Source organism: Carassius auratus, chromosome 1 (genome assembly GCF_003368295.1).
Source record: "Carassius auratus strain Wakin chromosome 1, ASM336829v1, whole genome shotgun sequence".
Classification (NCBI taxonomy): domain Eukaryota; kingdom Metazoa; phylum Chordata; class Actinopteri; order Cypriniformes; family Cyprinidae; genus Carassius; species Carassius auratus.
Window position 1 is genome coordinate 14,284,791 of NC_039243.1, and position 27,667 is coordinate 14,312,457.

Consider the following 27,667-nt stretch of genomic DNA (forward strand, 5'->3'; position numbering starts at 1 on the left):
AGTTGTTTTCTCTTAGGTGCACCAACTCCTGAGTTCAGCAGAGAGTGAATGACAGGAACAGTGCCATTGTCTGTCAGACTTTAGCATAAGCAAGTTAGAGCTGATCTGTCTGAGCTGCTTATAGCGCACTACACTCTCACTGTCGCTTTATGCTGTACAAATCAATTTGTCTCCACTGATGTAAAATAATTGAAAAGCAAACAAATTATCTCTGCCACATTGAGCACACCTCACCGCCAGAAAAGAGAGAAAGAAGAAAGCAAGAGAGCTCTTTTACATGGATGCATAGGCCTAAACCACGGATTTCACGCTGACATGCATGCATTTTTTTATGTACCGTGCCTCCAGTTATGGGGAGATCAATCTAAAGTTGGAGCAAATGTGAAAGAGAAAAAAATGACAAATTAAGATTTGTAAAAATATAAAGTACATTAAAAAGCAACAAATATATGCACTAAATCTTGACTAGCATGTGGAGCCGAACATCTTGCAAGACAAAATGTTCCAACACACACACACACACACACACACACACACACACACACACACACACACACACACACACACACACATATATATATATATATATATATATATAAAATTCCATCAACATGTGTTTGGAGGTTGTGAAGTGATGCAGTCATATTACAGGCCATTAGAGACTTTCTTGACAAAGCCACTGGGACAAACACCTGCTCAGCTGTAAAGAATACTACTGCTGCAGCTACAGCTGTACTTCACGACTGACTTCTTAGTAAAATAACAGTAACACAGTGACTGATGCAATCTGTGTCAGGAGTGGTACTGTACAAGCACATGACATATATGTCCAAAAATGTATTACAAATACATAAACATATTTGTATGGGCTAGATACAAATGTTAACATATGAAATTGTTCAAATTTCTAATAGGTTTCATATCTTTTTACTTCATATAAAAATATATTTTATTTATAGAATATATATAAATATATAACATTTGTGGTTTGTAGTATTTAGTCTGGTATATCTTATATTATATTTATCATGTTGGATACCTTGTTTTGTAGATATTTGTATCAGCATCAGCCATTTAACCATTTAACTTTTAAAATCCTACTTTTCAAAGACTTTTACTAAGACTTACTTTTAAACTTGCAATATTTCCAACGTTTAAGGGAACCATTTTACAGCAATCGAAATACATTCAACTCAAACCAAATATGTACTTGTGCTGGCCGTTAAAGTTATAGAGAACTGCTATTTAACATTATACAGGCTTTGTTGCCATCTAGTGGTTCAAAAAAAGAAGCATCCTATCTGCATAAAGCATTTAGGCCAGAAATTGCATAATACTACATTTGCAAGTAAAAAAAAAAAAAAAAAAAAAAAGCCTTCTGATTACTACAACAGAAAAAAAACCCTGAATACTACAACATACACTTAGTTTGTATAGACTTTTTGTATGATCTAACCACCGCAGTGTTTGTGATAGTGTTCTATGATTTGCACAATTTTAAAATGTACTCATCATCATCACAACATGATTTTTCATTATTGGGTGAACTATCCCTTTAAAAATTGTATTATCTCAATGCTGCACATTAGGAATTCCAGTTCTAATGTACAGTGAATGAAATTTATTTTAAAAATCAGAAATTGCTCAGAGGCTTATTCCTTTATTTATCTTGCACACCTGATGTTCAGTCCTCATTTGAAGGACATTAAGGGAAAAAAAGAACTTAATTAAAAAAGTACAATTAGCACTTTAACCACAGCCTTAAGGTCATGTACAGAACATCCCAAATGTGCCAAAAAAAGATTCATATACAAACATGGCCTTATAAAAGACTGTAAAACCACAGCAATGCTACAATTTACTATGCAATGCCATCCGTCCCATGTCTAGCTGCCAAAACTTATAAGAAGCTGCTTATAGCTGCAGTTGGGAAATTTGATCTAGTGCAGAATAGAAAATTATAAACAAAAAAGGCACATCTGATCTAATATGCCGGTTTGGTGCTAAAGTAACATTCTTATTATTATCAATATTAAAAACAGTTTTTGCTGTATAATATTTTTGTTGAAACCATGATTCACTAACATTCAGGTATTTGGGGTAAGGTTTTAAAAAGGAGAGAGTAAATATATACTTTTATTCAGCAAGGACACATTACAATGATGCACTCTTGTTGAACAGGGACTTCTTTATAAAAAATAAAAAATACACCACATTCCAGACTTTTGACTGGTAGTGTATAGAATGCAATAGCAGTAAAGCCTTCACTATATCCAGTGGTTAGCTGCACATCTTGCATGTCATAAGGAGATACTGTTACCATCATGTTGACTATCATCAAGTAAGGCTTGGGTGCCAAAAGTTAGTTACCAGGTTGCCCTCCAATGGTGTTTGAAGGTTCCCTAGTTCTGCAGGAGCCAGGTAGGTGCAGATATACCTAACTGGCTGAAATAAGCCCACCACCAGGGCTTCTCAATCCTCTCCTCCCCATTCTCTCCCAGTTCTCTCCGGCTGTTCTGTTCAAACTGATTAAATGGGTCAAAACGCTCATAGTTGTCCAGCTCAGGGATGTTAAAGTAGTCCAGAGAGGGTTCTCGTGGGACCTTCTTCAACACAAAGTCCACCCGTCTCACCTGTATGTTCCTTGGCAGGTTGATGCGCTTAGATGCTTTAGAGTAGCCGGAAGCAGCTACACTCACAATGTGGACACCTGGATTCAACAATCTCCAGTAATCACCATCCTCCGCTATAGAGAGAGACAGAGGCTACAGCAACCCTCATTTACATTTGCATTACTCATTTCAGGTTGATGCAAAAGAGAAAAAAAAATTGCATTATGACTTTATTATGAATAGTTACCTGTAGTAATGTCATGTCGCATCCCTTTAACAGATATTGTGGCTCCTTTAATGCCGTTTCCATGCTCATCCTTCACAATGCCCTTTATACCTCTGTGGACCTGCAAGTCATTTGACAACCCAGAGTAAAGGGTGATGATAAGTCTTTTTTAAATAATTATTTCTCTCAAATATAGGTAGTAGTGTGCGCATCAGGTGCAATGTTCATTTAGTTAACTTGTTAGGTCCTGTAAAAAGGTTAGCAAAAAAATAAAAAGGTGAGGAAAGTGATACAAATATGAAAAAAATAAGGTCATTTCAAGGCATAATAACATTTAAGCAGCTAAATAAACCCAAGACACCCTGTGGGGAGTGGGTGATAATGTAACTAATAGATATAACCATATTGCCCTAGCTGATTGATTACTTTAGGAGTTGCAAACATATTTCGTTTTACAAGTTTTCGGAAATCATAAAATATGTACTGATTTGCATAAACTTAGCTGAATACTGGATAAAGCCAGGCTCCAAATTATTGTTTCATTTTGTAGATTTTGAATTATATCCCTTTTTATCACTCCATTGATCAGAATATGCTGTCAACAGCCAGAAAAGAAAATAATAATTCACCATGTTTTTAAGAATAAAATGTTGTATAAGATAACATATCAACAAACCCATTTGTAAAAACATTTTGAGACTGTAATTGAACTGTACTGTACTTTAAATCGACAAACAACTAGATGCAGTTTATCAAATAACTGTTGCAATGGATGCTTAGCTCAATTTCTGCTTATGACCCAATAGAAATATGAACTCACAAACTCCATAAAGCTGAGCAGTGCCTCCTTATTCCTGAGCCACTCGGGATAGAGTTCCTCCTCAGAGGGGAATTTATCACAGCCCAACTCCACAGTGATCTCATAACAGTTACTGTGCAGGTAGTTAAAGTCGGACATCCCTGATACAGTAACAGACAGGGGAAATACAAAGTGATATAGACAAATAATATAGCCAAAATAATATAAAAGATTTTAATTGGGCATTAAACGCAGCATGATCATCTATATGTCTTCATTGATGAAGAATTGTGTTTACCTCCAGCAAAACTATACCACTGTGCTCCATTGGTTATTCCTCCTTTATTGGCAAATGAGGCTCCACATCTCTCCGTGTCGTTGTTGGACATAGTGGGATGGGCATCTGCATAAGTCCTAGCCAACCGCCTGAAAATCTAAACACAGCAATGACTCGCAAAATAAAGGAAGTGTAAATGAAGTATGTGCAGGTGCTTCAACATTCATTTGCTCACTTGTTCATCTGGTGTGGGTGAGTACATCCTTTCTTCTTGGGGTTGTCTAGAGAGGTCAAAAGGGTATGAGATGACCAGTTCTCCTCCATGAAGACTGGCAGATATAACGAAAGGATAGGATCTTATCCACTTCATTACAGCGTAGGTCTCTGGTGCAACTACCTGGGATACAAAAAAGTGTGAGCATGTAATTATGTGGAATAAATGTAGAAAAGTTTTCGAGAAGATGAAGAAGTTTCTCTATACTTTCTTCTAAAACTTACTGTATTTGATTTTTCATTCAAGTGTTTTTTTTATTTTTCAGTGTATTTTTTTGTTTGATAGAAATGGCTGTGCATTCATACTTCTACCTTGTTCATCCAGTAGGACTCAGGGATTGGGATGTGGTCACTACGGAAATGTCTGAAGCGACGGCGGTTGTAGAAGATGGAGGTGAGGTCAGGGAAGTTGCGGTTCAGATCGAGACTCTGTGCATTGGCCCGACCGCTGGTCCACCCGTTGTACTCATGACCCTAGATGTTACAAAGCTCATCAGTCAAAAACCATGGGCAAATTTTAACAGGGTTTCAAAAAGAGTAACTAAATATTTAAAGGGATAGTTCGCCCAAACTTGAACAACATGTGGGTGAGTAAATGATGACAGAACCTTCACTTTGAGTGCACTATCCTTTTAAGAACATACAGAACATACAGACTTTTTTTTAAGTTACTTGTAAAACATTTGCTACACATCAAACTAAATGACTAATTAACGAGTTAAACACATTGGATGGATCAGAAAGTCTAAATGAAGTCAGAAATTAAGAAGAATATTAAAAAGAGGGCAAGTATTAAAAGACTATACAAAGCAAGTTAAAATAAACAAAAAGAGAGAAAACACCAGAACCAGGCAAAGATATGTCTATAAGCTATAAGTGTTAAAAGAAAGGACCAACACAGTTTTATCCTTTAATTTAACATTCAGTTCATTTTTATGTTAGCTAATCTAACATAATTTGGTGGAATAATTTTATACTGTAATTAATTCTAAAAATATAAATGATTATTAGAATTTTATGAATTAAATAAAGTGTCTAAGAACTGCTTCCAACACAATACTTTCCCCGTTTCACAGACAAGGCTTGAGACTAAAATGTGATTCTGAGCTGTTTCAACTAAAATGAACTCGCACTGACTGATCTTAAAACATATCAGTGCCTTTGTTTTGTCTCAAGATGCACACTATTAAGGTTTTTTCTAAGGCTTTTCAATAAAAATTACTTAAATGCCCTAAGTGATCTATGGCCTAATCCTGGCTTAGTCTAAATCCTGTCTGTGAAGCTGGGCCATTATATTTTAAAATATAGTGGTGATCAGTATAATTTTGAGAAGACTCAGATTAATTTACCATTAGTTTTGCAAGCAAATGTTAAAATACTGCTGGCAACTGAGACACAGAAAATGCAGACAATTGTCTATTAGAGTGGTTAGTCAAGACCTCCCTCTACCAGTTGTCCTTTTCAGTTCATAGCTGAATCACTGGACAAATTGTACCTTTTTTATGCTTGTTTTGTTACGGTTTTGATTTCATAGGCAGTATAAAAACTGTGCCAACAATGAAACTCAATTGTTCCACAACAGCAAAGACTGTGGTTGCCCTGACATGGAGTTAATCTGAGGTCTGAGCTGTTCCGGAAGATACTCTCTGGTGCAGGGAGCTTGGTATGGTCAGTCAGCCGACAAACAGACAGGCAGACAAACTCAGACAGCAAAATATTTACTTCCTGTTTGATGTGTTTCAGGGTCGTTCCTATGGGCTACCTCAGAAGCGGCAATCTCATAGCCGTCTGGATTCATGGAGGGTAGGATATGGATGCGTGTGGTGTTGATGATACTCTGAATTCGCTCATTGCCCCGCAGATACTCCGAACACAGATACTGAGCCAGGTAAATCAGCAGCTGCCGGCCAAGAACCTCGTTTCCATGCATGTTCCCAATTAATTTGATCTCTGGCTCCACTAGAGGGCAGTGAAGAGACAAATGGAAAAAGGAGTACAATCAGTGCTTAATTTGGAATAGAATAATACAATAGTACTCTCACTGTTGAATAAGGCAGAAATAGCAAGTTATACTGGTATGGCATTGCAAATTCATTTTCAAGATGCACACTATTGTATTATAATAATAATTATATTAATAGTATTATAATAATATTGTGAAATATTATTACGATTTAAAATATTTCTATGGTAATATATTTTAAAATGTAATTTATTTCTGACAAAGCTGCATTGCTGAATAAGCAGCCATTACTTTCATCTTTAGTGTCACATCATGGTCCTTTAGAAATCAGTTTAATATTCTGATTTGCTTTTCAAGAACCATTTCCTAGCATTATAAATGTTGAAAACAGTAGTGACGCTTAATGTTTTTGAGTAAACATGATACATTTCAGTACTCCTTGATCAACAGAAAGTTCAATAGGCATTTATTTGAAATGAAAATAATTAGCAACAATATTAAATGCCTTTACTTTCACTTTTGATCAATTTAATGCATCATTGCTGGATAAAAGTAATACTTTATTTAATAAAAAAATCATACTGACCCCAAACTTTGTATAACGATAGTGTACCTCATACTCACATAGGTCATGTTGTCCAGGGTTATCAGAGAATTCAATAACCAGTAAGTCTTTTCCTTGCACACTGCGCCCGATGCTGTATGTTTGTGAGATATGGGGGCATTTTGCTGCTGTCTTCTTCAGGATGCTGAACATCTGCGAGTTGGTGTGGTAAGTGAACCGAAGGATAGTGAAAACTCCACCATCGGATATGTCGGCAAAGGCCACCTCCTGCTTTTCTGGGGGAAGAAAATGATGTGAAAATGTTATAGATTTTAAAGGTCATATACCCCTTATCCTTAAAAAGAATAAAACATCATGAATTTATAAACCTATTTATTATCACAACTGTCAGGATGACCTCAATTTACGTGATTTTTACATGACATTCATTAAATAAACAAATAATAAGTATGTAATAAATAATCATTAAATATAGTATTAACTAAGCATCTAAACCTATTAGTTAATAATTTATCTTACCTGTAGTTTTACTGTGATTTCCTCACAACTCTTACCTCTTAACTCTGACAGTGGGTCATAACAGCCCTCCTCACTGCCAACAAAGAATCGGTCGCAGTCCAGAAAGTAAGGCCATGCCATCTGGAGGGCCTCAAAGGCATGAATACAGCTCTTTTTCACCATCTCACATGAGCTACGGCACGGCTTCATTATTCTGTTATCTTGACAACGGGGAGCCAACACTGAGCAGCCCAACAGACGGATGTCTGGAGAACACTCTCCATTCAGCAGCGCGTGGATCACGCTCAAGAGCAGGTACTCGGCACCCATCTCTAAATCCTGCCGTGAACGATGGCCCACAATGTTGGGGAATGTGGTGTGGCTATAGGGCACATCCTGACAGTAACCAAGCACCATCTCCATACACTGCGCTAGCCACGCGAGAGAAAGAAATTCATTTAGAAAGAATGTCTCACAGTAAGGTCTAGCAGTGTTTAAATTTAATATGGAAACTTTAAGAGTCAAAGTTTATATCAATATTTCTGTCTGCTCCCAGTTCTTGGACTGGAACATTTTGTGAAATGTCATCCGCAGTGGAATGTTTTGATACTACATTTTAAAGGGAGGGCCTAATGTATCAAGTTTATATAATATTTGAAAGTTTCAAGAAAGAATGCTTCACCTATTCAGCCTGTTAGTAATAAATACAGTTCATTGTATGTTACACTCATAATGAGTACAGTATTGCTTTTTCTTTTGACAGAATAGTTCAATAGTTCATAGAAACATTTAACCCGAAATGTATATGAGTTTGTTGCTTCATAAAAACAGATTTAGAGAAATGTAGCTTTACTTGCTCACCAGTGGATCCCCTGCAGTGAATGGGTGCCGTCAGAATGAGAGTTCAAAGAGCTGATAAAACAGCTTTTACACTGGAGGAAACATTATTATGAATAAGAATATGGACTATATATTTTGTCCAGAAGTGACAGTTCATAATCCCTTAATGATGTACAATATTTCTTTCTTACAAGCATGTTGACTTTTGCTTCACACTGGTGGACTGGAGAATTGTGTAATGTGGATTATTCTGATGCTTTTATCAGCTCTCTGGAGTCTGGACTTATTCTGACAGTTCCCACTCATAGTAAAGGATCCAACGGTGAGCAACTGATGTAATGATAAATCTCTCTAAAACTGTTCCAATGAAGAAACAAACTCATGTACATCTCGGCCTGATGGTGAGTTTACATTTTTGAGTAAACTGTTCCTTTAATATATCACATTAATAATTCGGCTCTTTTAAACTAATTATAGACTGTACCTTTGCATATGCTTTCTCAAATCTTTCACTAGTTAACCCTAAGGTCTTCGAGAATATATCATGCCTATCTCTTTCTACAGTAATGAATAGACAAGTCCCATCTTGCAGCGGTGTTTGGTATTCGAAGTACCTTTTTCCCCCTTACCTTACAGGCTAGAGCTGTGAAACACTAGATGTTTTTGCACTATAAATTTTAGAAAACCATGCAAGAACAATATAACAATTATGTATATGTAACTTTATAGTCGGTAATCTGACCCAGTATGCATAATAGAAAAAAATGAAATACTTACTCTCTTCTGCAGGTGTTCTGCATCTTCCTAAAAAAAACAATTATACACAGAGGCAGTTACATCAGCTGAAGTCTGGTGTCTGAAGGCTAGATGGCAGTAGAGTACAGAGTGGAAAGAAAGACGTCGTTCTGCACGAATATTGCGTGACAATTTCAATCCATTGCACAATTGGTGCGTGCATTTGCAATCAAGCAAAACATTATTTGAGCATTTATATTGCTAATCAATATAACCCGTTATATAACCAATCCGTTGCCTAGATCACATTTCTGGGTATTCAACCAACCAGCTCCATGAGATGCAACTTCTAAAGAGTGTTTGAAAGTATACTGGGAACTTTTTTTTTCCCCTTCATAAAGTAAACCATTTTAAAACACTGATTAAAAACATATATTAATATGATTGTTGCAGTAAGTAATAATAACAACAATACTAATTTCTAGTTCTAGTCACACTTTAGGCTTACCTACTGATCGAAATTTTAGTAGCTTATTTAATTTTAAGCATTTTAAAGCATATTTAAAAATGTATTTATGATCGTTAAAAATAAATTCAAAAGAGCGTTCAAATTTGAAGACTAAGTAACTTGGATATATTGTAAACGTCTCCTGTTTTCTCCAAATAAAATTGCATGGGTTACCTATAGCCTACTAAAGTTGTTGCAACACTAATGAATTTATAATGTTACCTATTGCTGCTTCTCCTGGAGAACATCTTCTTGGGACGCTCAAGCATGTCGCCAGTGCGCTTAAAAGTATTAAAACCGTCAGCATTTTGCTGTCCATAAACTGAATGATGTGGCAGTCGGTACGACGTAGCCTACAAAGATCATCTTCCGAAAAGTCCCGCTACCCCCATCGCTTAAGGGAGAGCCTGCCTGCACGAGCAGCGCTGCCAAGTGATCAAATTACAGCAAAAAGTTTCTCCGCGGTAAGCTGCAGCTTTTGTGCTGTTTCTGGGACCCAATGTCATTCTGTAATTACAGACCTTTAGGCAAGCCTGACTTCACGTTTACCCACTTTGTTTTAAAGGCATATTTCAAAACCACTGTTTTTTCTTGTTGTTGTTGTTGATTTGTTTTGTTTTTCTTGGTGTGTCGTTTCTGTGTAGTTGCCTGCACTGTTTTCAGAAAGGCAGGTGTCCACCTGGCTATATAAAGCCCTACTCTTCACTGTTTAAGACCAAACTGTAATGCATGAGACATTAACACAATCAAATATGAAAAAAAAACACTGAGTTATTTAAGAATCCAATCATTATTCTCTAGAGCTGTTATAAAGTAAAAAATAATAATGATAAAAAAAAAAATAATAAAATAAAAAAACAATTGGAGTAGAATTGGAGAACAAAAGTTGTTACTTGTGTTTTCATTTGAACATATTTTCTTGTGAGCACATATTATAGGTCAAAGAGCACAGGGGTCAAAGCACATTGCCTACACTGTGGATGGAGAATGTACTATTTACACACCTGCACATTTTTATGACTTTCTCTTTATGGAACTTCAAAACATACACTGTAAAATCTATTAACTTAATGTGTTGAATTAAATTGCAAACATGACTAACTAAAGCTATTTGACTGCAGTTTGATGAGGTCAACAGATGAAGATAATACTGAATCAAGCAGAAACTGAATTTTGAAACTAGGGCTAAATTTCACCTTTTAGCATTATAAATTAACACTGGAGCAGCTTTAAGTTTTAATAACCTTGCGGCCCAGCCAAAGGCTGCATGCACTCTGCTGAATAAAGTTCTGAATATTTAATTATTTAATTACATGAGAGATGTAGGTTTGTCTTCATGATATTCAATGTACTATTATGGTTTGTGTGTGTGTGTGTGTGTGTGTGTGTGGTCCTGGTATTCCTTACATCACACAAGGATAGTAATATCAGTCATTTTTGACAGCTTAGAAAACATACAGAATTCAGTTTTAAGAAAATCTAAAAATGCTGAAAGTTTTCTGTGAGGGGTAGGTTTAGGGGTAGGGTTCGTGGAAGTGTCCCCTCAATAAAAATTGAGTTCTGGCGGAACCTGTATAGGACCAAAAGGGCACTTTAGCAATGAATCAGTCTAAATTATTTACAACAAAACTAAATGTTATGGGTTAAATCAGGTAGAGATAGCTATTTGTGCAGATCATCACTTTTTACAATGATAAATACCTATACAAATATTACTCTTCTACTATAATTTCTTTCAGAATATACATTATAATACACATTACAATACTATGTTGTCAATAAAGATTCATACATTTATAACAGAGTGTGCAAAACTTCATGGCGATCCAGAGATTGGCAAACGTTTTGACCTACCAAGGTTATAACAGACAGAAATGACACATACGCCATTATTTCAGAAATTATAGGCAGTTCGGTGTGCCATTTAGCCACTGATTAACCAAACCACTGCTGAGCACATATTTCTGAGGGTGTCAGTTGTCAGCCTTTTTCACATGCTCTAGTGACAGTTATCCTCCGTCAGCTTGTTAACCCTTTGTGAGTAGCATTCATTCTCCATGCCTGAGGGACTGCTGTTACCAGAAAGTCTGTATAAGTTCCGTCCCAAAATCCTGTTGCAAACTCCAAAAAGGACCTTCTTATATTGTCGGCGTAAGAGGGAGTAGACAAAAGGGTCAGAGGCAGCTTTGCTGTACACTAAGCACTTGCTTATGATCCCCCAATAATGGTCGATTTTTACTGAAGGAGACAGTTCAGTCAGTCTAGGAGAAAAGAATGATCTATATTATTATAGAAACATTTCATATGGCATTGTGTTTAAGAAATAGATGATTCATGGCCATGTGTTAAACAAATTATTATAAATTAGGGTTTTCTAGCACACAGTGTAAAGTCACATTAATACAGAAGTTTATTTAATAATCAAATTACATAATAGGGCCTACTTGCAACAAACTGTTATTAAATATTATTCTTAATAATCTTATTATTATTTTACAGGGCAGTAACAGTTTAAATATTTAATATCTTTATCATATGCCTTGCTTTAAGGCAGTGATCCTCAGATCTGGCTTGCGAGATTCACTTTCCCTAATCAATGTCGTATCAGTGTCTTCAGGATCATTTGAAAATCACAAGTACGTTTGTTTGATTAGGGTTGGAGCTAAACAGTGTCCCTTGCACTGTTATTCATATGAACACTAACTATTGCGATTGAATTACAATAATATCTGTTTCCATAGACACAAATCATCTCATATGTAAAAGATGATTTACAAATGTGTAATATTGTCTCTCAGGCAAAATATTCACTGGAGTCAAAAAAAAAAAAAAAATGTGACAACTGTACTACTGTAGACATAAACTTATTATTGTCGTGGGAGAACACATACTTGTAAAAAAAAAAAAAATGTTAAATGTTAAATGTTAAAAAGTAGTATCTGTTCTCGCAGAAACTATATTGTTTGTATTATTTCAAGCAATCCATTCCACCAAAATGAACTGTTATAATGTAATACCGTGTTATGACATAGGGGGCGAAGCACAGGACGAACGACCCGATGAATATGCCGATTTTCTTGGTGGCCCTCTGTCTCCTTTTCTTCTGCTCCAGTAAGCACCGTTGTTTCACACTAAAAAGTTACAAAGACGAGTCACGAATACACATGCTTATAATATGTAAAATAAAGCACTGTCATTTTAATACATAATGTTTTAAATGTACCTTGGGTGAATGTCGACAAGTAGTAAAAGCGTCTGCACCGTTATTACATCTATCCTCTTACAATGAAAGCGCGCCACTTGTAGCACTTTCAGGTAGGTAAAGCATAGGATCAAAAGCGAGACGACGAAAGTACATGAGTGGAACACTGCGGTGAACACCGTGAAATGAACACGGCTCTCAGCATCGTTTCTCAGGTGCAAGGTGCAAGAAGCGTACGCGGGGCTGTAATCGACCCAGGACAGCAGCAGACTAGTGAGCGAGAATGCGAGCGAGTGAAGCCACGCATAGCTGACCATTAGTGCGGCATTCTTGAGTCTCATTTTGCTGGAATAAGTCAAAGGAAAAACCACGGCTATCCAGCGGTCTATGCTGAGAGCTGCCATGCTCAACATTGTGTTGGTAGTCAAGAAAGTGTCCATAAAACTCACTGTATAACAAAAGTGGTCGCCAAAAGGCTTTTGGTGTTTTACGACCCCAAGTAGGGTGGAAGGCATGTTGAGAACAGTGATGAGGATGTTGCAGAATGAGAGGTTCATGATGAAGATCCCCGGCACCTGTGAACGAACTTGTGCGCTGCAGGTGAAACATAGTAACACTAGCAAGTTCGCCACGAGCGACACCACTGCAATTACAACGATGAGCGACTCTAGAAATATGTCCAACAAGTTCATGTTCCTGTCCAATGTCAATAGCAGCTGATTTGTTGTGAGTTTTTGTCCGCTGTCTCACCTCGGGTCCTCGGTGGCTCATCTTTGCTGCTATCCATTGTGCTTTGGTAAAAATGAACGCCGTCAAGTATCGGTCATTGTCGAGGAGTGCTGTCCATTGTGCTGAAAATACCTTTAACTGACTTGATTATCATCACATCTTCACCTTTAATTGAACTGAATCCCGTCGTCCGCATATACGGAGTTAAAACTGTAATCTTTGTATGAATTTAAATTAGGCACCGTAATACAACACGGTCGACAGTAGAAGGTGAAGTGAGAGCGCGCTGTCGGTGCGCGCGCTCATGCGTATTAGAATTCTCTGAGCGCTCCCGGCTCACGTGCAGCCAGTTTATTGCATGTGACGTTTGCTTGACAAACTGCAGTTTGGCCAGTGGGAGAGATTGTTGATAGAAGATATGAGTTCTTTACGCCGAAGGAAGCTGCAAAGCTCTTCTCAAAAGTAAACGAATTCATGGTATACAGTTGCGCTCTGTGACATATAAAAAAAATAAGTATAGCCTACCCCCGAAGCTCGATTATATACACAATAGCGAGAGTTAAAGCATCACAAGTAATGGACACGACTCAAGTCCAACTACTGTGTGTTTGTAAACAAAATAAATAAATAAATAAATATTATTTAAAGTGGTATAACTTTTACTTCGCTTCTGGCATAAATACCAGTCCATATTCCATAATAACGCTTCCTCCAGTGAAAAGTCCATCCCCTGTTGTCCTTTCCCATAAAAGTTCACCAACATATTTGTGGTGCTTGATGTGTGCACATTTTTCTCTCTTCGTTCAGATGGGAAGCAACGGGTTTAAGCTAAAAACGGTTTACAGATGATTTGTTTGTTACAAACACGCAGCTTTTCATTTCACAAGATGTTAGTTGATCTATATGAGTCTTGTGGATTATTGTGATGTTTTTCTCCGCTGTCTGAACTCTCATTCTGATGGCACCCATTCACACTGTGATGTAATGCTACATTTCTTTCAATCTATTCCTATGAAGAAACAAACTCATCTACATCTTGAGTAAATTTTTAGAAAACTTTTAATTATGGGGTTAACAGAATGGAAATAAACAGCTAAAGGTAGTGATTAGTGAGCGATTAAGAGATAGGCCTACTGAAATTTTTAAATTGCATAGCCTTTCAGGACTAAGTAAATAGTACATTAAAGACATTTTTGATATAGGTACACAACATTTTCCATTTCTTTCTGCATTTCTTTCTGTCTTGGTAGAACAAATGAAACCCCTGTTTATTTTCTATGCACATGCAAACACAGACACACACATGCACACACACACACACACACGCACGACTGCGCTCAGCAGGTAATGTCAGGGCTATTTTTTCACCATCACCATGGCAACTTGTAAAGTTATTTTAGACTCTTTTTCCAGTCTTTTTCTTCTTCTTCTTTAATCATCAAGGACAATTTTTTAAACACATCTGCCATTGTAGTGCTTTGTGGCTGCTGGTGTGTGTACTAGTGTACAATGGGACTAAAGATGGCTCTCAAGAATTTTCTTTCTTCTAGAAAAATGTTTACTGAAGAATAACTCATTGAATACTGAGAAAAAACAGTCTACTTAGGTAAACTACAAATCACGTGAACAAAAACTGCTATGTTTGCAGATGACTTTTGCTAAATACATCCAAAGCTTGGTTAAATGATCTGTATTACATAAATTAAATGTCTGTCTTCTTTTGTTAACATAAATTCTGTAATCTCTTCATTTAAATTTAGCTTTTTAACACATAAGGTTAAAACACTTTCCAAATATATTATGTTGTGACAGAATAGAACTGAAAAATGTCTCTGTTGTGATTAAATTGGTGGAACCAATATAAAATAAAACAGATTACAGCACTATATCCAGAAACTCTGACAGCACTTAAAGAGATAATAGGTGTAATGCTCTCATTATATGATTAGCTATTGGCTCTGATCATAGCTATTTTACAGTACGTTGATGGAAACCCTCATTTGAGTGCAGAGGAAGTGTCCTGTGGTAAAGAAGGAAACCTTTTTGGTCACATGTTCAGACCCTTGGAGGATGTTACGCAATAAAGTGGTGATGCCAGAGTCACTTAAGATGTCAACAGTCAGGGCATACCTTGGTCTTTTTTTTCCCTCTCTATTTTCATATGTATAAAGAGAGAGAGAGATTACATAACAGGATGCCTAGAAGTCAGGATGAGGTTGCTTATTTTGTATATAGAGGTGTACTGCTCTGTACACTGTGAGCCAGAAAACTGAATCACATCCACACGGACACCTCTAGCCATTTTTTTCACGCACAAACAAAGTAGGATGCAATAAACATGTTTTTTATACATACTGTATTTGTTTTTCTGTCATTGTGGGGAATTTCCATAGACTTACAATACTGTTTTTATACAAAAATAATGATATTTTCTATCCCCTGTCCTTACATTTCTGCATTTACATTAAGAAATATATAGTGTTTAACAAGCCATTTTCCCCATGACAACTGATGGCTGGTTCCCACAGTTGTGATTTCAGCTTTTACCATCCTTGTGGGAATAGTAATTTAAGAAAACGTGACACACACACACACACACACACACACACACACACACACACTCACACCATATTGTCCTTTATTGCATCAACAACAGTAATAAACCTACATTTGGTCTGATCCAGGATCTCATCTGATGCTATATTTATGTCTATATCAAATTAAGCGGCTTAATAAAATGTCATAGAATCAACAGACTGTTTGCTCTATCCTCCAACCAAAGTAAACCATGACTTCCAATATTACACCCCAAATTTATCAAAGATGAAGAGGACACTAATTATGTTTAAATTTACTGTAAACAGACTTTCATTTACTTTGTATATTAAAATCAAATAATGTAAATATACATGAAACACATATAAGAACCAGAGTAGAAGAGGAAAAGAAGACTGGTGGTTCTGGTATGGCTTCAGTTATGTTAATAGGAGAAGACAGGTTGACCCCCCCCCCCCCCCCCCCCCCCCTTCAGCTTTCCTGCGCCACAGGCACACACACAGCAGGCTGGCTAGCATTTGAAAAATATCAAACTCTTTTCATCCATTATAGATGTAAAATAATGTGCTTTCAGTTAAGATCAAAAGCCATGATGTGTTTTTAAGTACATTAAAGGATATTGTGTACTATGGTGGAGGACTGGTTCATTTAGTAATGTTGTAAATGGCCTGAATGTGTATAAATATGGTAAATTAAATGGGCATTGTAATGTGATTTGCAAACACATAAACTGAATCTCTGTGGAATGACTTTACTTTACACTCTAACAATGAAGGTTTCAAAAAGGAGGATTTTATAAATATACTAGATTTTCCGTATCGAATACTGAAATCTGAAAATGTAGGTGCACAAACCACTTAAATACACGCTTTTTCCTCTGCACTGCAGCCTTTAGTAAATAATTCACTAAAACTCCTGTCGCAGAAAGATCATCTGAGTACAGAACTGGGCTCATTGCGTGCAGTTCTTGTTGTTCTTCTGTGTGATGTCACGTGTGAAGGCATGTTTAATCAATCGTATCAATGTGCAATTGTCTTTTAAATGTTAAATATTAGTGGGAAGTATACTTTAACTCCATAATTCTCCCTGTCCAGTTTGGGGAAGTTTAAGGGAAGGATGGGAAACTGTTTCCTCTTTCCCCATTAAAAGGGTTGCACCTGTATTATACATCATTTCATATTTATTGGACACTATAAAGAGCATCTTCCCCACCAGTACTATTATTACAACAAACCCAAATATCTCACAACACGCAGACAAAATATCAGGTCATAACATGTAAAAAAAAATCCATAAATTATTCAAGAGACAACTTCTGTCACTAACTGATAGTGTAAGCATCTCTATGTTGTACCGCATGTTTTTCTCAGGAAAACTGCTTTGTTTGCATTCTTTATCTTGCTTGCTACATAATGTTGTGGGTGTGATTAACATCTTGTGTGACTATGGTGGCTGAAAACACATCCAGATGGTTTGTGCCTGAAAGATGAGGCCGATCATCAGAGGGTAAGTTTGCAAGGATAATGTTGATGGAATAACATGAGATAAGATTTAATAACACTAAGAGAAAGTGGACCCAGAGCCAGGCTAGCCTGGAGTGAACCCAAAGCCTGTTGTGAAATATGCTACTCCCACACAAAAATCCCATTACTTTTCCAGCTTCTCAAGCACTCTGGGGTTTGAAGGAGTTCACTGCTGTTCGTGATAGTTCCCGTTTAATTCCTTTGTTAGCATCTTGTTACACTTAAATGGAATTTCAGTTTTGCAATGAGCTTGATTTCCCTTTTGATTTAAAGGGCTTTCCACTTAGGTGTGTGTGTGTGTGTGTGTGTGTGTGTGTGTGTGTGTGTTGTCCTGGTATTCCCTATAAATGTTCCCACAAGTATAGTAATACCAGTAAATTTAGGACTTTTTTTTTTTTTTTGGTCCCATGAGGAAACAAGCTCATAAATCATGCATGATGATGTTTTTGGAAAATCTAAAAATGAAGAAAGTTATGTGAGGTGGTAAGGGGATATAAAGTATAAAAAATCCCCATGTCCCCATAAAACATGGAAACCCCAGCATTTTTTATTAGCTTAATTTTAGCATTTATTTCAGCATAATCCCAAATGTACAGTTACTTTAACAACTTCAATGTATACAACAGCAAATTCATTTTTATTTATTTGCACTCGATTTAATTTTAGTGACTAAGTCATTCTTACCCAGCCTGCAAACCATCTCTCCTTTTGTTTTTACCAATAACTAAGCTTAATTTTACCTTATTTATAATGGAATTGTGTATACACTGTGTTAATAAATGCTGTAAAATACTGATCATTGATCATATTGATAACTAATGCATTAACTAATGTTCATTTTTATTGTACCTCCATGAAACAAAAAATGTTTGATTTGAATTAATAAAACTAAAACTAATTGAATATAATTCATAAAAATAAATTGAATGAACCTTAATTGAGGTATTAAATAAACCAATTATTTTCTATGTGATTATTTGCTTTGATTTTACTTAACACATGCATTACTCATTCAATGTACACAGCCACACAAACTGCAGTGGTCTGACCGTGTCTAGCGCTCCACAGCATCCTGAATGTGACAGGTGAGAGTGAACCAGTTGACAGGTAGTTCTTATCACCCACAAGCACCTGCTACTCTGAGAGAGAGGGTCTGCTATCGCTGGAGTGACATAAATAAAAAAACAAAGCAAGTGCTCTCTTCCTCTTCCCATCTGCTAGCAGATCTGTAGAGTAAAATTAATTGAGTGAATGTGAAGAATGTGGTTTGAAAGACGTTCACAGGACAAAAGAAGATATAAGAAAAACAGAAACAGAGAAAGATAGACAAAAGCACCTTCATAAAGAGCATTCAAGAGAAAATATGAGGGGAAAGTATGTGAGGAAAAACGTATATGCTTTCAGGATAGCCCTTTAATCATGGTGAGTGCTAAGAGAAAATGTGTCTGCTATTTAAAATCTTCAAACAATGCCAGTTATCAGCCAGGAAAATAAAACACACCCTGTGCGCTCGGTCTCATCATCTCCATCATAATGGTTTTACATAATATGTGTTCAGATTAGCTTCAAAGGTGATTTACCATGGCTTAGATGCTCCATTTGTAATAGTGTTTTAGTGTGTGTCTCTGTGGAGCTGAGATTCAGTAATTGGCAGTGTATAATTGTGCAAAAGCACTCTCTGCTGTTCCCTCTCTCCTATCAGTCTGTGTGCAAACTCTCTAGCGAGGCGGGCTGCAGAAATGGCCACATATGCTTACTTCAGCCTCCAGAAATAGAGCTCTGAAGGAGTGAGTGATTAAAAGCCTGTTCCTTTGAGGTTATGAGGAAAATTCAACAGGGGACACAAACATATCCATATTGGGTCTTATTTAAAAACCATTTCAATACATTTTCAGTAAAATATGCACTTTTCATGAGGAAATCATGATTCAACATTATGTTAACAGCAAAATGTATTATAAATAATTTTCACACACACAAAAAAAATCAACTACTGCTTTTAACATTGATAATAATAAGAAATGTTTCTTGCTTAAAATACTTTCTGAAGGATCTTGTGACACTAAAGGCCAGAGTAGTGACTGTTGGGAATTCAGCTTTTACTGAATTTCAGATCAAATATGCAGCCTTGGTGAGCAAAGATACTTCTTTGATAGCATTTAAAATTCTCAACTACCGTTAAACATTTAAATTGTAATTATCATTTCACAAGTTCACACATACACATAATAAACAGTGTAAAGATTAAGCATATTTGGCGTGCTGTCTGAGAGCACCCCCAGTTTGAGATAGAAATAGTTAGTATTAGTACAGCCTATATATATAAAGTGCTTTACAAATAAATGAATAAATAAAGGAGTTAGAAGTGAGGTGATGGGGTGGTGGAAGGATGCTAGGAGGGAAGTCTGCTGTGTATATATACACCTCTTATCTTGGTTATTGTGTTCATTACTGATTGTGCTCCACTCGTGTTAATTAGGTTAATGATCTGAACGTGCTCCTCCGGAAATTTGTTAATAAAACATCATAAATGGAATAAGCAAGTAAAGTATTGCTTTTTCTCTGAATAGCAATAAATACAAATAAAATGATAAAATAGCCTGTATATGCACAGCTGTCAAATGAGGCCAAATTAGGTCCAGAACACAACTGTGTGTAGTGTGAAGGCCTAAAAACAGTTTATAATGTATTTCAACAGGTTTTGGGAATCTTTCTGTGTGTGCTCAAGCAAGAGTAATACATGAGAAGGAGAGCATGACTGAGAGAAGAGAGAAAGGTGAAAGCGCTTTTAGACATGGTTTGAGTGTAATGTTTCATGTAAATACTGGCTTTGCACATACAGTACACCCTCTTTTAGAATAAGAAAAGAGGGAAAAGAGGGAAAAAAAAACATATCTAGGCCACACAAATGTGTATGTAAATTTGTGTAATTCATTTTCGGACGTGTCATATAAAACCAATCAATATCCATATTCAATATTGCCATTTGGGAATCACTATAACCCAAACTCATAAATTAGTTGTTTTGTAGCCAGTGTCATCACTACTATAACTGCAAATGACATTCAGGCCTAAAGGAAGCATTAGTCAGCAGACCAACATATATTCAGAATGAATCATACTTTTCTCTGAGATGTAGCTCATGGACACAAACACAAACTCAAGCACATACAGCTCAGCGCCTGCATATGATATACACCTTTTCTTAATAAATCATGAAATTACCATGTAGTTAGTCTCCCCATTTTTGATGCTGCTTAGTGACAGCTGTAATCTCTCATCTGCCAGTGCCAGAGATTAGAATGATTATCTGTTCTGATTTGTATAGATTATCTCTGATTGCACAGTTTCTTTTGTCTGGGTTTGACCCAATAAGATCCTGTATTGTCCCCTCATGTGACCTTTACCACATAATCACTGTATGACTGACATGCATTACGCATAGCAAGTGTCACATCTTTCAAGTATATACTGTAAGACAACAAATTGTCAATGATTGCTTGTGGGCTTTTTGGGGTCAACTCAGGACTCATTGAAATGCAGTTGCCATGTAGATGACTTTCTCTGACAGATGGGTCATTTACATATCACAGCCATGAACCCGGCAGATCGACCAAATGATTCAGTGTTTCTACTCAGTGGTTTCTTTTAGCAAGTTTTAATAACAATAATTGACTGATCACAAATGATTTTAACTGGTCTTTTGGTGAGCATTAAAGGTAATGTAATGAAGCTGGCTTGAAAAAGCCACCTTACTGATATCCTGGGCGAGTTCCAAACAGAAGTGAGCATCCCTGTGCCCCATTCCCTTTGAAGGGCAGTCTTTGAAGTGTGTTCTTTGAAGGGTGTAGGGCATGGGTCGGCAACCCACGGTTCCCCAGGCCGCATGCGGCTCTCTCACTCCTCCGCAGTGGCTCCCTGTAGCATGGGCATAGAATATTCGGGAGACATGTTCCCCTGACTTTTAAAGAGGTCCTATGATTTTGCTAGAAAGAACATAATTTTTTTGCATTTGGTGTAATTAAATGTTTTTACGCAGTTTAAGGGTAAAAAACATTATTTTCCATGGTCTGTACATTATTGTTTCCCTTCTATGCCCTGCCTTTCTGAAATGCGCTATCCAGTGCGTTATGATCGGCCGAATGCCTTAAGCATGTGACGGAAATGTTACACCCCTTACCAGACTGAGATGTCCCAGTCAGAACACCGGCTCAACAAAACAAAAACATTAAAACCCATTACAAATGAGCCATTTGTTGCATACAGTGGGGACATAATTACGGAGTATAATGACTTACTCTGTCTTTTTATGATTTGCATTAAAACCATGTCTGCATTTGTAATCAGAGAAATGACAAACAACAAGTACTACTCTACACTGCTCGGAATCATCAGTGGCAAATCCTTTACATATGAAAACGTACTTACAGACTGTGAGTCAGAAGCGCCGGCATTGTAGTCATTCTCTCCCAGGATCAGGAAACAGTGCTCCATAAAATGCACTGCACACATCTGTATATTTGGGTTGGACCGTTCCGGAAAAGTGTTGTAAATACAACTTAACCACTGATTTCTAGTTGTGTCCTCTTTTGGAAGGCCAAAAAAAAGTATTTTTGCTTCCACAACAAAACAGCGTCTCCACAATATAGACTTTGCAACTTTAGGAATCTTATCTATTCACGAAAAGATTGTAACACTTCAACAGAAAGGAAAACCTGAAATTGCATCATATGACAACTTTAATAAAACCTAAACTCTTCCCCTGCAATTTTTTGGGCAAGTGTGTTCACGTAGACATATTCAAGGGCCAGTGTGAATAAATCTCGATTTAAATTAAAAGAGACTAGATATTTATGTTTTATTCGTATCCTAAACGATGAGAACATTACGAAGCACTCAAAACTCTCTTGAAGTGTCTGTTTCAATCATGCGCGAAGCTGGAGGGTGCTCTCCCGCAGAAATCAAAAACATACTCATAGAAGTAGTAATAACTTTTGACATGCAGGAAATCCCTAATATGGACAAAGGCATCCAGCCATTGCTGTATAGCTAAGCTGAATAACAAGCATCAACCATAACTAATGAAACGTAAAGACAATAAACGATTGCGACAACATACTGTATGTGTTTTTTGTCTTCTCCAGGTAATAAATTAAGTATATGATTGATACAGTGCAAACTGACATAGCATTTATTACAGTAGCTACAGAAGCCATAATATATATCATCTATCTTATTCTCTAATAAAAAATGTAAAGTGTTTGTAGTATATAAACCAATCATAATGATACAATTTTCATTAGAAAATATATAAATAGAATATTATAGAATACAAATTATTGGTTAATGTCCAGCACTGTATTTTATTTCTTAGCCAATTAAAAGACATAAAAAAAAAAAATTGTCAGTTAGACAAATATACGTGAATAATAATAATTATTTATTTTCATTATTCTAATTACATTTAACATTTCTGCCCCCTTACTTCTGAAATTATTGCAACGCCACTGCACTTTAACGTAACTGAATATAGAACTTTAGCTTTATGCTGTGTTATCTTCAGGTGAGGGATACATTTTTTTTTTTTTTTTTTTTTTTGTGGGACCAAAATGTCTCTTTTAATGTTAAGGTTGCAGAACTCTGCTCTGGTGTAGGGCATTATTGTCTCTTTATAAGCATTTGGAGCTCCCTTGATGAAGTAAATGACTGACCAAATGTTACCTTGACAACGGTATGCGTGCGTGCAGCATTCAACACTCCATCAGTTGTTGCAAATAATTATTTATTATTATTATTTTATTCAAATATTGTCCAATTGTGTCATATTTACAATAAAACTTTTTCAAACTTAACTTATAAAACTTGCTTAAACTTGCTTACACTACCATCTTAAATCATTTTTTAATCACTGGCGAATATTTTGTTTCACATTAAAATGGACTAATTGAATCAGCCCATTCTCCTCACGTGCCTACTTACAGTACTTAAGTATGTGAACTCTAAACCAACCCCAACTTTGCTTTAAAAAGCATCGCAAGATCTCCTAAAAATCCTCGTTTTGTGCTTCAAATTCGTAACTGGCATTTTGTTTTATTCTCTCTCCGCGCTCGTCACTAACCACGAAGCGCTGCCGAACAACAACATCCGCCTGCACGTCTTCCGGTTCCCAAAAGTCAAAAAAGCAAAAGTGAGAATACAATGTAACTCAGATTGGATTATTCTGAAAGAAGAAAGTCTCACACACACCTAGGATGCTTCGAGGGTGAGCAGAACAGGGACAAATTAAATTTTTTGGTTGAACTAACCCTTTAACAACTCCCTACTGAAAAACAGCGAAAACCATCCTAAGCTGATTGACTGCTTTGACTGGTCTCCCAAACTGGTATATGAAGTGGTTTTGGCCACAGCTGGTTTTTAGCATGCTAAAAACGTGCTAGCATCATGCTAGTAACATGCTAATCATGCTAGAATCATGTTAGTAACATGCTAGTGACTCGCAAACCATGAAGTCGGAAGTCGTGGCCTAGTGGTTAGAGAGTTTGACTCTTTGAGTCTTGGGCCGGCAATACCACGACTGAGGTGCCCTTGAGCAAGGCACCGAACCCCCAACTGCTCCCCGGGCACCGCAAAATAAATGGCTGCCCACTGCACCGGGTGTGTGTTCACTGCTCTGTGTGTGTGTACTTTGGATGGGATAAATGCAGAGCATGAATTCTGAGTATGGGTCACCATACTTGGCTGTATGTCACATCACTTTCACTTAACAACATGCAAGTAACTTGTTAATCATGCTAGTAACAGCCTAGCAACCACCCTGAGAACCCTAGCAACCAATCTGAGTACCCTAGCAACTGCATAGCAACACTTTAGCAACCAACCCAGGTACCCTAGCAACCACCCCAGGTAGCCTAGAAACCACCTAGCAACACCTTAGCAAGCACCCTGGGTACCAAAGCAACACCTTAGCAACCAACCTGGGTACCAGTAGCACCACATTAGCAACCAGCCTTGGTACCATAGCAACCACATAGCAACACCCTAGCAACCAGCCCAGGTAGCCTAGCAACAACTCTGGGTGCCGTAACAACTGCATAGCAACACAATAGCAACCACTTTGGGTACCCTAGCAACAACTAAACAACCAACCCAGGTCGCCTAGCAACACCTTAGCACCTATCCCAGCGAGCACCCCAGCTACCCTAGTAACCACATAGAAACACTCAATCAACCACCAAGAATACCCTAGCAAATGCATAACAACCTCTTAGCAACCACCTTAAATACCCTAGAAACCACATAGCAGCACCCTAGCAACCAACCTGGACACCCAAGCAACTGCAGATTAACAGCCTAGCACCCACCCCAAGTACCCTAGCAACCACGTAGCAATACTTAAGCAACTACCCCAGGTACCCTAGAAACAGCAATGACCTTGAGTACCCTAGCAACTACCCTAGAAGCCACCCCAGGTACTCCATTGATCTGTTTTTCTATGTCTGTTCTTCTGATAGCCTGCATTGCCTTCAAAACATTCGGACTTGAATCTTTAAAACTATTTTAAGCATTTCAAACCACATCAAACTGAAAACTTCAAGCTTTTAACATTTTTATCAACTTTCTGGCTAGGCTTTTCCAAACAAACTTGAAGTTTGTCTACAAACTTAACTCTCTAGCTCTATTTTGAGGTAATTCACATCAAGCACCTTGCTTTTTAGTTTAACAACATTTAATTATTATCCAAAAACCATCATAATTGATTTGATCAATAAAGCAGATGTCATAACATGAGCATTAGTAGATAATCTGTCCTGGCGCAGTGACAGTGGAGCAGACGCGTGTGTGTCTGTGACCGGAGTTTAACCGCTTCTGTCTCTGTGTTCCAGGGGTATAAATCCCCAGTGCTGTGCTTGCAGAAGGAAGGACGATCATACGTCCTCTTTTTCCTGAACATGTCCTGACAGGGATTTGTAAAATGCATTGTTTTCTTTTTGACATGCTCTCTACAATCATACATTAAATGTATGTCTATTTGCATTGCTTTGACAGCTCTCTGTAGATCCTAACTTGTCGCAAACCACAACTGATTGAGTACAGTACAATGCCTGCATGCTACTGGTCAAACTACTTCTCAATATGAAAACAATAGAAAACAAACAGCATCATCTAGTGGTCAGTCAACAGTACTGGCTTCAAAAGGATGAGAAAAATATTTATAAGTATTGGCAGCTTAAGCAGATCAGTCACAGCTGGAACCAAGCAGTGTTTATAGTAAAATGAAACATCTCACAAGGAAATTCATGTCAAAACATGTGATAACATCAAACAAGTGCACTCAAGCACTATACACAGTGGACTTATGAAAGACAGACATGTAAATATATGAATTCATTAGAATTTAAAACAATAAGATCAACAAGGGTCAAACTATCTGCTATATCTTTTAATACAGTAGATACAGGTGCATATGGCATGAGCTGGTTAGGTTTTCTTCTTACGGTCTGTTCCTCCAGAGGGTGCTCATACTGTACCTAGTATAGCCTCACAAACCTAAACCTGACGGGTCTAGACAAGTATCTGTCTGCCTTCATCACCTTAAGCTTTCTCTAATATTGTAGGAAATGGAGATGTCAAACATAATTTTAACTTTTGCCTTTTATTACAGATAGATGACAGGAAAGAGTGGGAAGGAGAAGGAGTGTGTGGAATTAGGAAATTAGACGCTGTTTGGACTTTTTTTTATATTTTTGTTCCTCATAGGAGCACGAAGGTCTCGAGGTTTCAGACTGCTTTGTCACAGCTTTGGTTTTATTTGCTCCAAAATAAACTAGGACACATACACGAGAAAGTGTTTTGGCAGACAAAAAGAATACTACGTCATTCTTCTAACTCATGATATTTAAGATCTTTCTCACTAACATACATACAGCCTGCAATAAATAGGGAACGTGTAAAAGCTAAATTATCAGGTTCAGTTATGTGCACTTCTGAAAAGCATATTGTTTTTTTTCTAATGTTAGTAATGCTAGAATATTTGTCAATGTTGCAAAAATGAGCTTTGCCACCTCTTGAACTAAATTTAGGCCAATCGTTCTTGGTAATTACAAATCATTTGTAACATCATCTTGCTTACTAAATTAGGCTGCTGTTGTGACTGTTAGGTTCACTTATTTAGAATCTTATTTAAGGTCTTTAAAAATGTCTATACATTTTAATCATTATTAATCATAGGGGTCAATTTCCATTGATCTATGATTTGTTAGGATAGGACAATATTTGGCCCTCACCCTCAAAATTGTCCAAATTAAGTTTTTATCAATGCATATAACTAATCAAAAGTTTTGTTTTTATATATTTATGGTAATTTATGGAAATTATTATTATTATTATTATTATTATTATTATTATTTATGGAAAATTACAAATATCTTCATGGAACATGATCTTAATATACTAATGATTTTTGCCATTAAAAAGAATGATTTATCATTTTGACCCATACAATGTATTTTTTAGCTATTGATATACCCCAGCGAATTAATACTGGTTTTGTGGTCCAGGGTCAGATATTGTCTTGTTTTCTAGTAAAAATGTCAAGTTCACTTGAGAAGCAAAATTACATATTATAATAAAAGAGTTGATTCCAAGGAATGTAAGTTGAATTGACTTTTTAACATGGGCATACATCTAATAAAACTGGTCTTAACATAATTCATTATTTTGATAAGTACATTTTATCTTGTTTATATATTGTAAATGTAAAATAATAGTAAAGAAGATGGCCTTGCCACCTCCTGAAATAACAATCAGGCACCTAGCCATGTCTTTTCCTTGTCCTTTCATTTACAAACATCATCTTGCTCAGTGCTATTAAATTATTGCTGTGACTGATTACACGCACACCGTCTCACAGCCTATGTCAAAAAAAGTGCAAATATGTCGAAATTACTCTATAAACATAAACCAAAAAACAAACAACAAACTGTAAACAACAAACTGCGGAAGATACACAAACACTTTGCCTCTAAACAACCTCAGAACAGAGCAGAGATGAACTGGTGTGTGAGATAGAAGTGACCTATTTCCAGAAAATGGTTGCCTGTGAACTTGATATGAATCATCCACTCAAGACAGGATTATGTATCCTGCCAAATGATGCAATTTATCAACATGGAGTGTTTGATGTTTATCATCTTTTGGGGGTTGAACCAAATTGCCTTTCTTTTTAAATTTTTACAGAATTTTTCTCAATGAAAAAAAAATTATATATAAATATTTTTTTTTTTTTTTTTATTAAATGTGTTTTTCATATAGTGTCCATGTGAATCACGCACCCAACATTATTTTATAGTTTTCTGCAACTG

General features: G+C 36.7%; 2 protein-coding genes across 3 annotated transcripts; both read right to left on the reverse strand.

Moving 5' to 3' along the window:
* Positions 1–2,106: 2,106 nt before the first annotated feature.
* On the reverse strand, positions 2,107–9,725 carry cpz (carboxypeptidase Z). Of its 2 annotated transcripts, none has more exons than XM_026248702.1 (11): positions 9,519–9,725; positions 8,831–8,857; positions 7,270–7,644; positions 6,775–6,990; positions 5,950–6,146; positions 4,500–4,661; positions 4,150–4,311; positions 3,936–4,071; positions 3,659–3,798; positions 2,860–2,959; positions 2,107–2,746 (listed from the first exon to the last, which is right to left on the reverse strand). In XM_026248702.1, the coding sequence occupies exons 1-11, from the start codon at positions 9,613–9,615 to the stop codon at positions 2,403–2,405; spliced, it is 1,956 nt and encodes a 651-aa protein (XP_026104487.1). In that variant the 5' UTR covers positions 9,616–9,725; the 3' UTR covers positions 2,107–2,402. The 2 variants fall into 2 exon arrangements, with proteins under 2 accessions (XP_026104487.1, XP_026104558.1); XM_026248773.1 differs by having other exon boundaries at positions 7,270–7,639; positions 9,519–9,614.
* Positions 9,726–10,673: 948 nt separating this feature from the next.
* On the reverse strand, positions 10,674–13,538 carry LOC113076169 (G-protein coupled receptor 26). Its single transcript, XM_026248862.1, has 3 exons — positions 12,520–13,538; positions 12,314–12,427; positions 10,674–11,557 (listed from the first exon to the last, which is right to left on the reverse strand). Exons 1-3 carry the CDS (start codon positions 13,188–13,190, stop codon positions 11,296–11,298), a joined length of 1,047 nt encoding a protein of 348 aa, XP_026104647.1. The 5' UTR covers positions 13,191–13,538; the 3' UTR covers positions 10,674–11,295.
* Between the last annotated feature and the right edge of the window lie 14,129 nt (positions 13,539–27,667).

Bases quoted from the DNA above. Each gene is read 5' to 3' on its own strand.
- LOC113076169 (XM_026248862.1), bottom strand. From the start codon at position 13,190: ATGAACTTGTTGGACATATTTCTAGAGTCGCTCATCGTTGTAATTGCA. The intron at 12,428-12,519 runs GTACATTTAAAA...GTAACTTTTTAG, and splicing joins CTTGTCGACATTCACCCAAG to TGTGAAACAACGGTGCTTAC. The intron at 11,558-12,313 runs GTATTACATTAT...CTTTTCTCCTAG, and splicing joins GCCCCCTATGTCATAACACG to ACTGACTGAACTGTCTCCTT.
- cpz (XM_026248702.1), bottom strand. From the start codon at position 9,615: ATGGACAGCAAAATGCTGACGGTTTTAATACTTTTAAGCGCACTGGCG. The intron at 7,645-8,830 runs GTAAGTATTTCA...TCGCGTGGCTAG, and splicing joins CAGAACACCTGCAGAAGAGA to CGCAGTGTATGGAGATGGTG. The intron at 6,147-6,774 runs GTGAGTATGAGG...ACTGCCCTCTAG, and splicing joins CCCTGGACAACATGACCTAT to TGGAGCCAGAGATCAAATTA.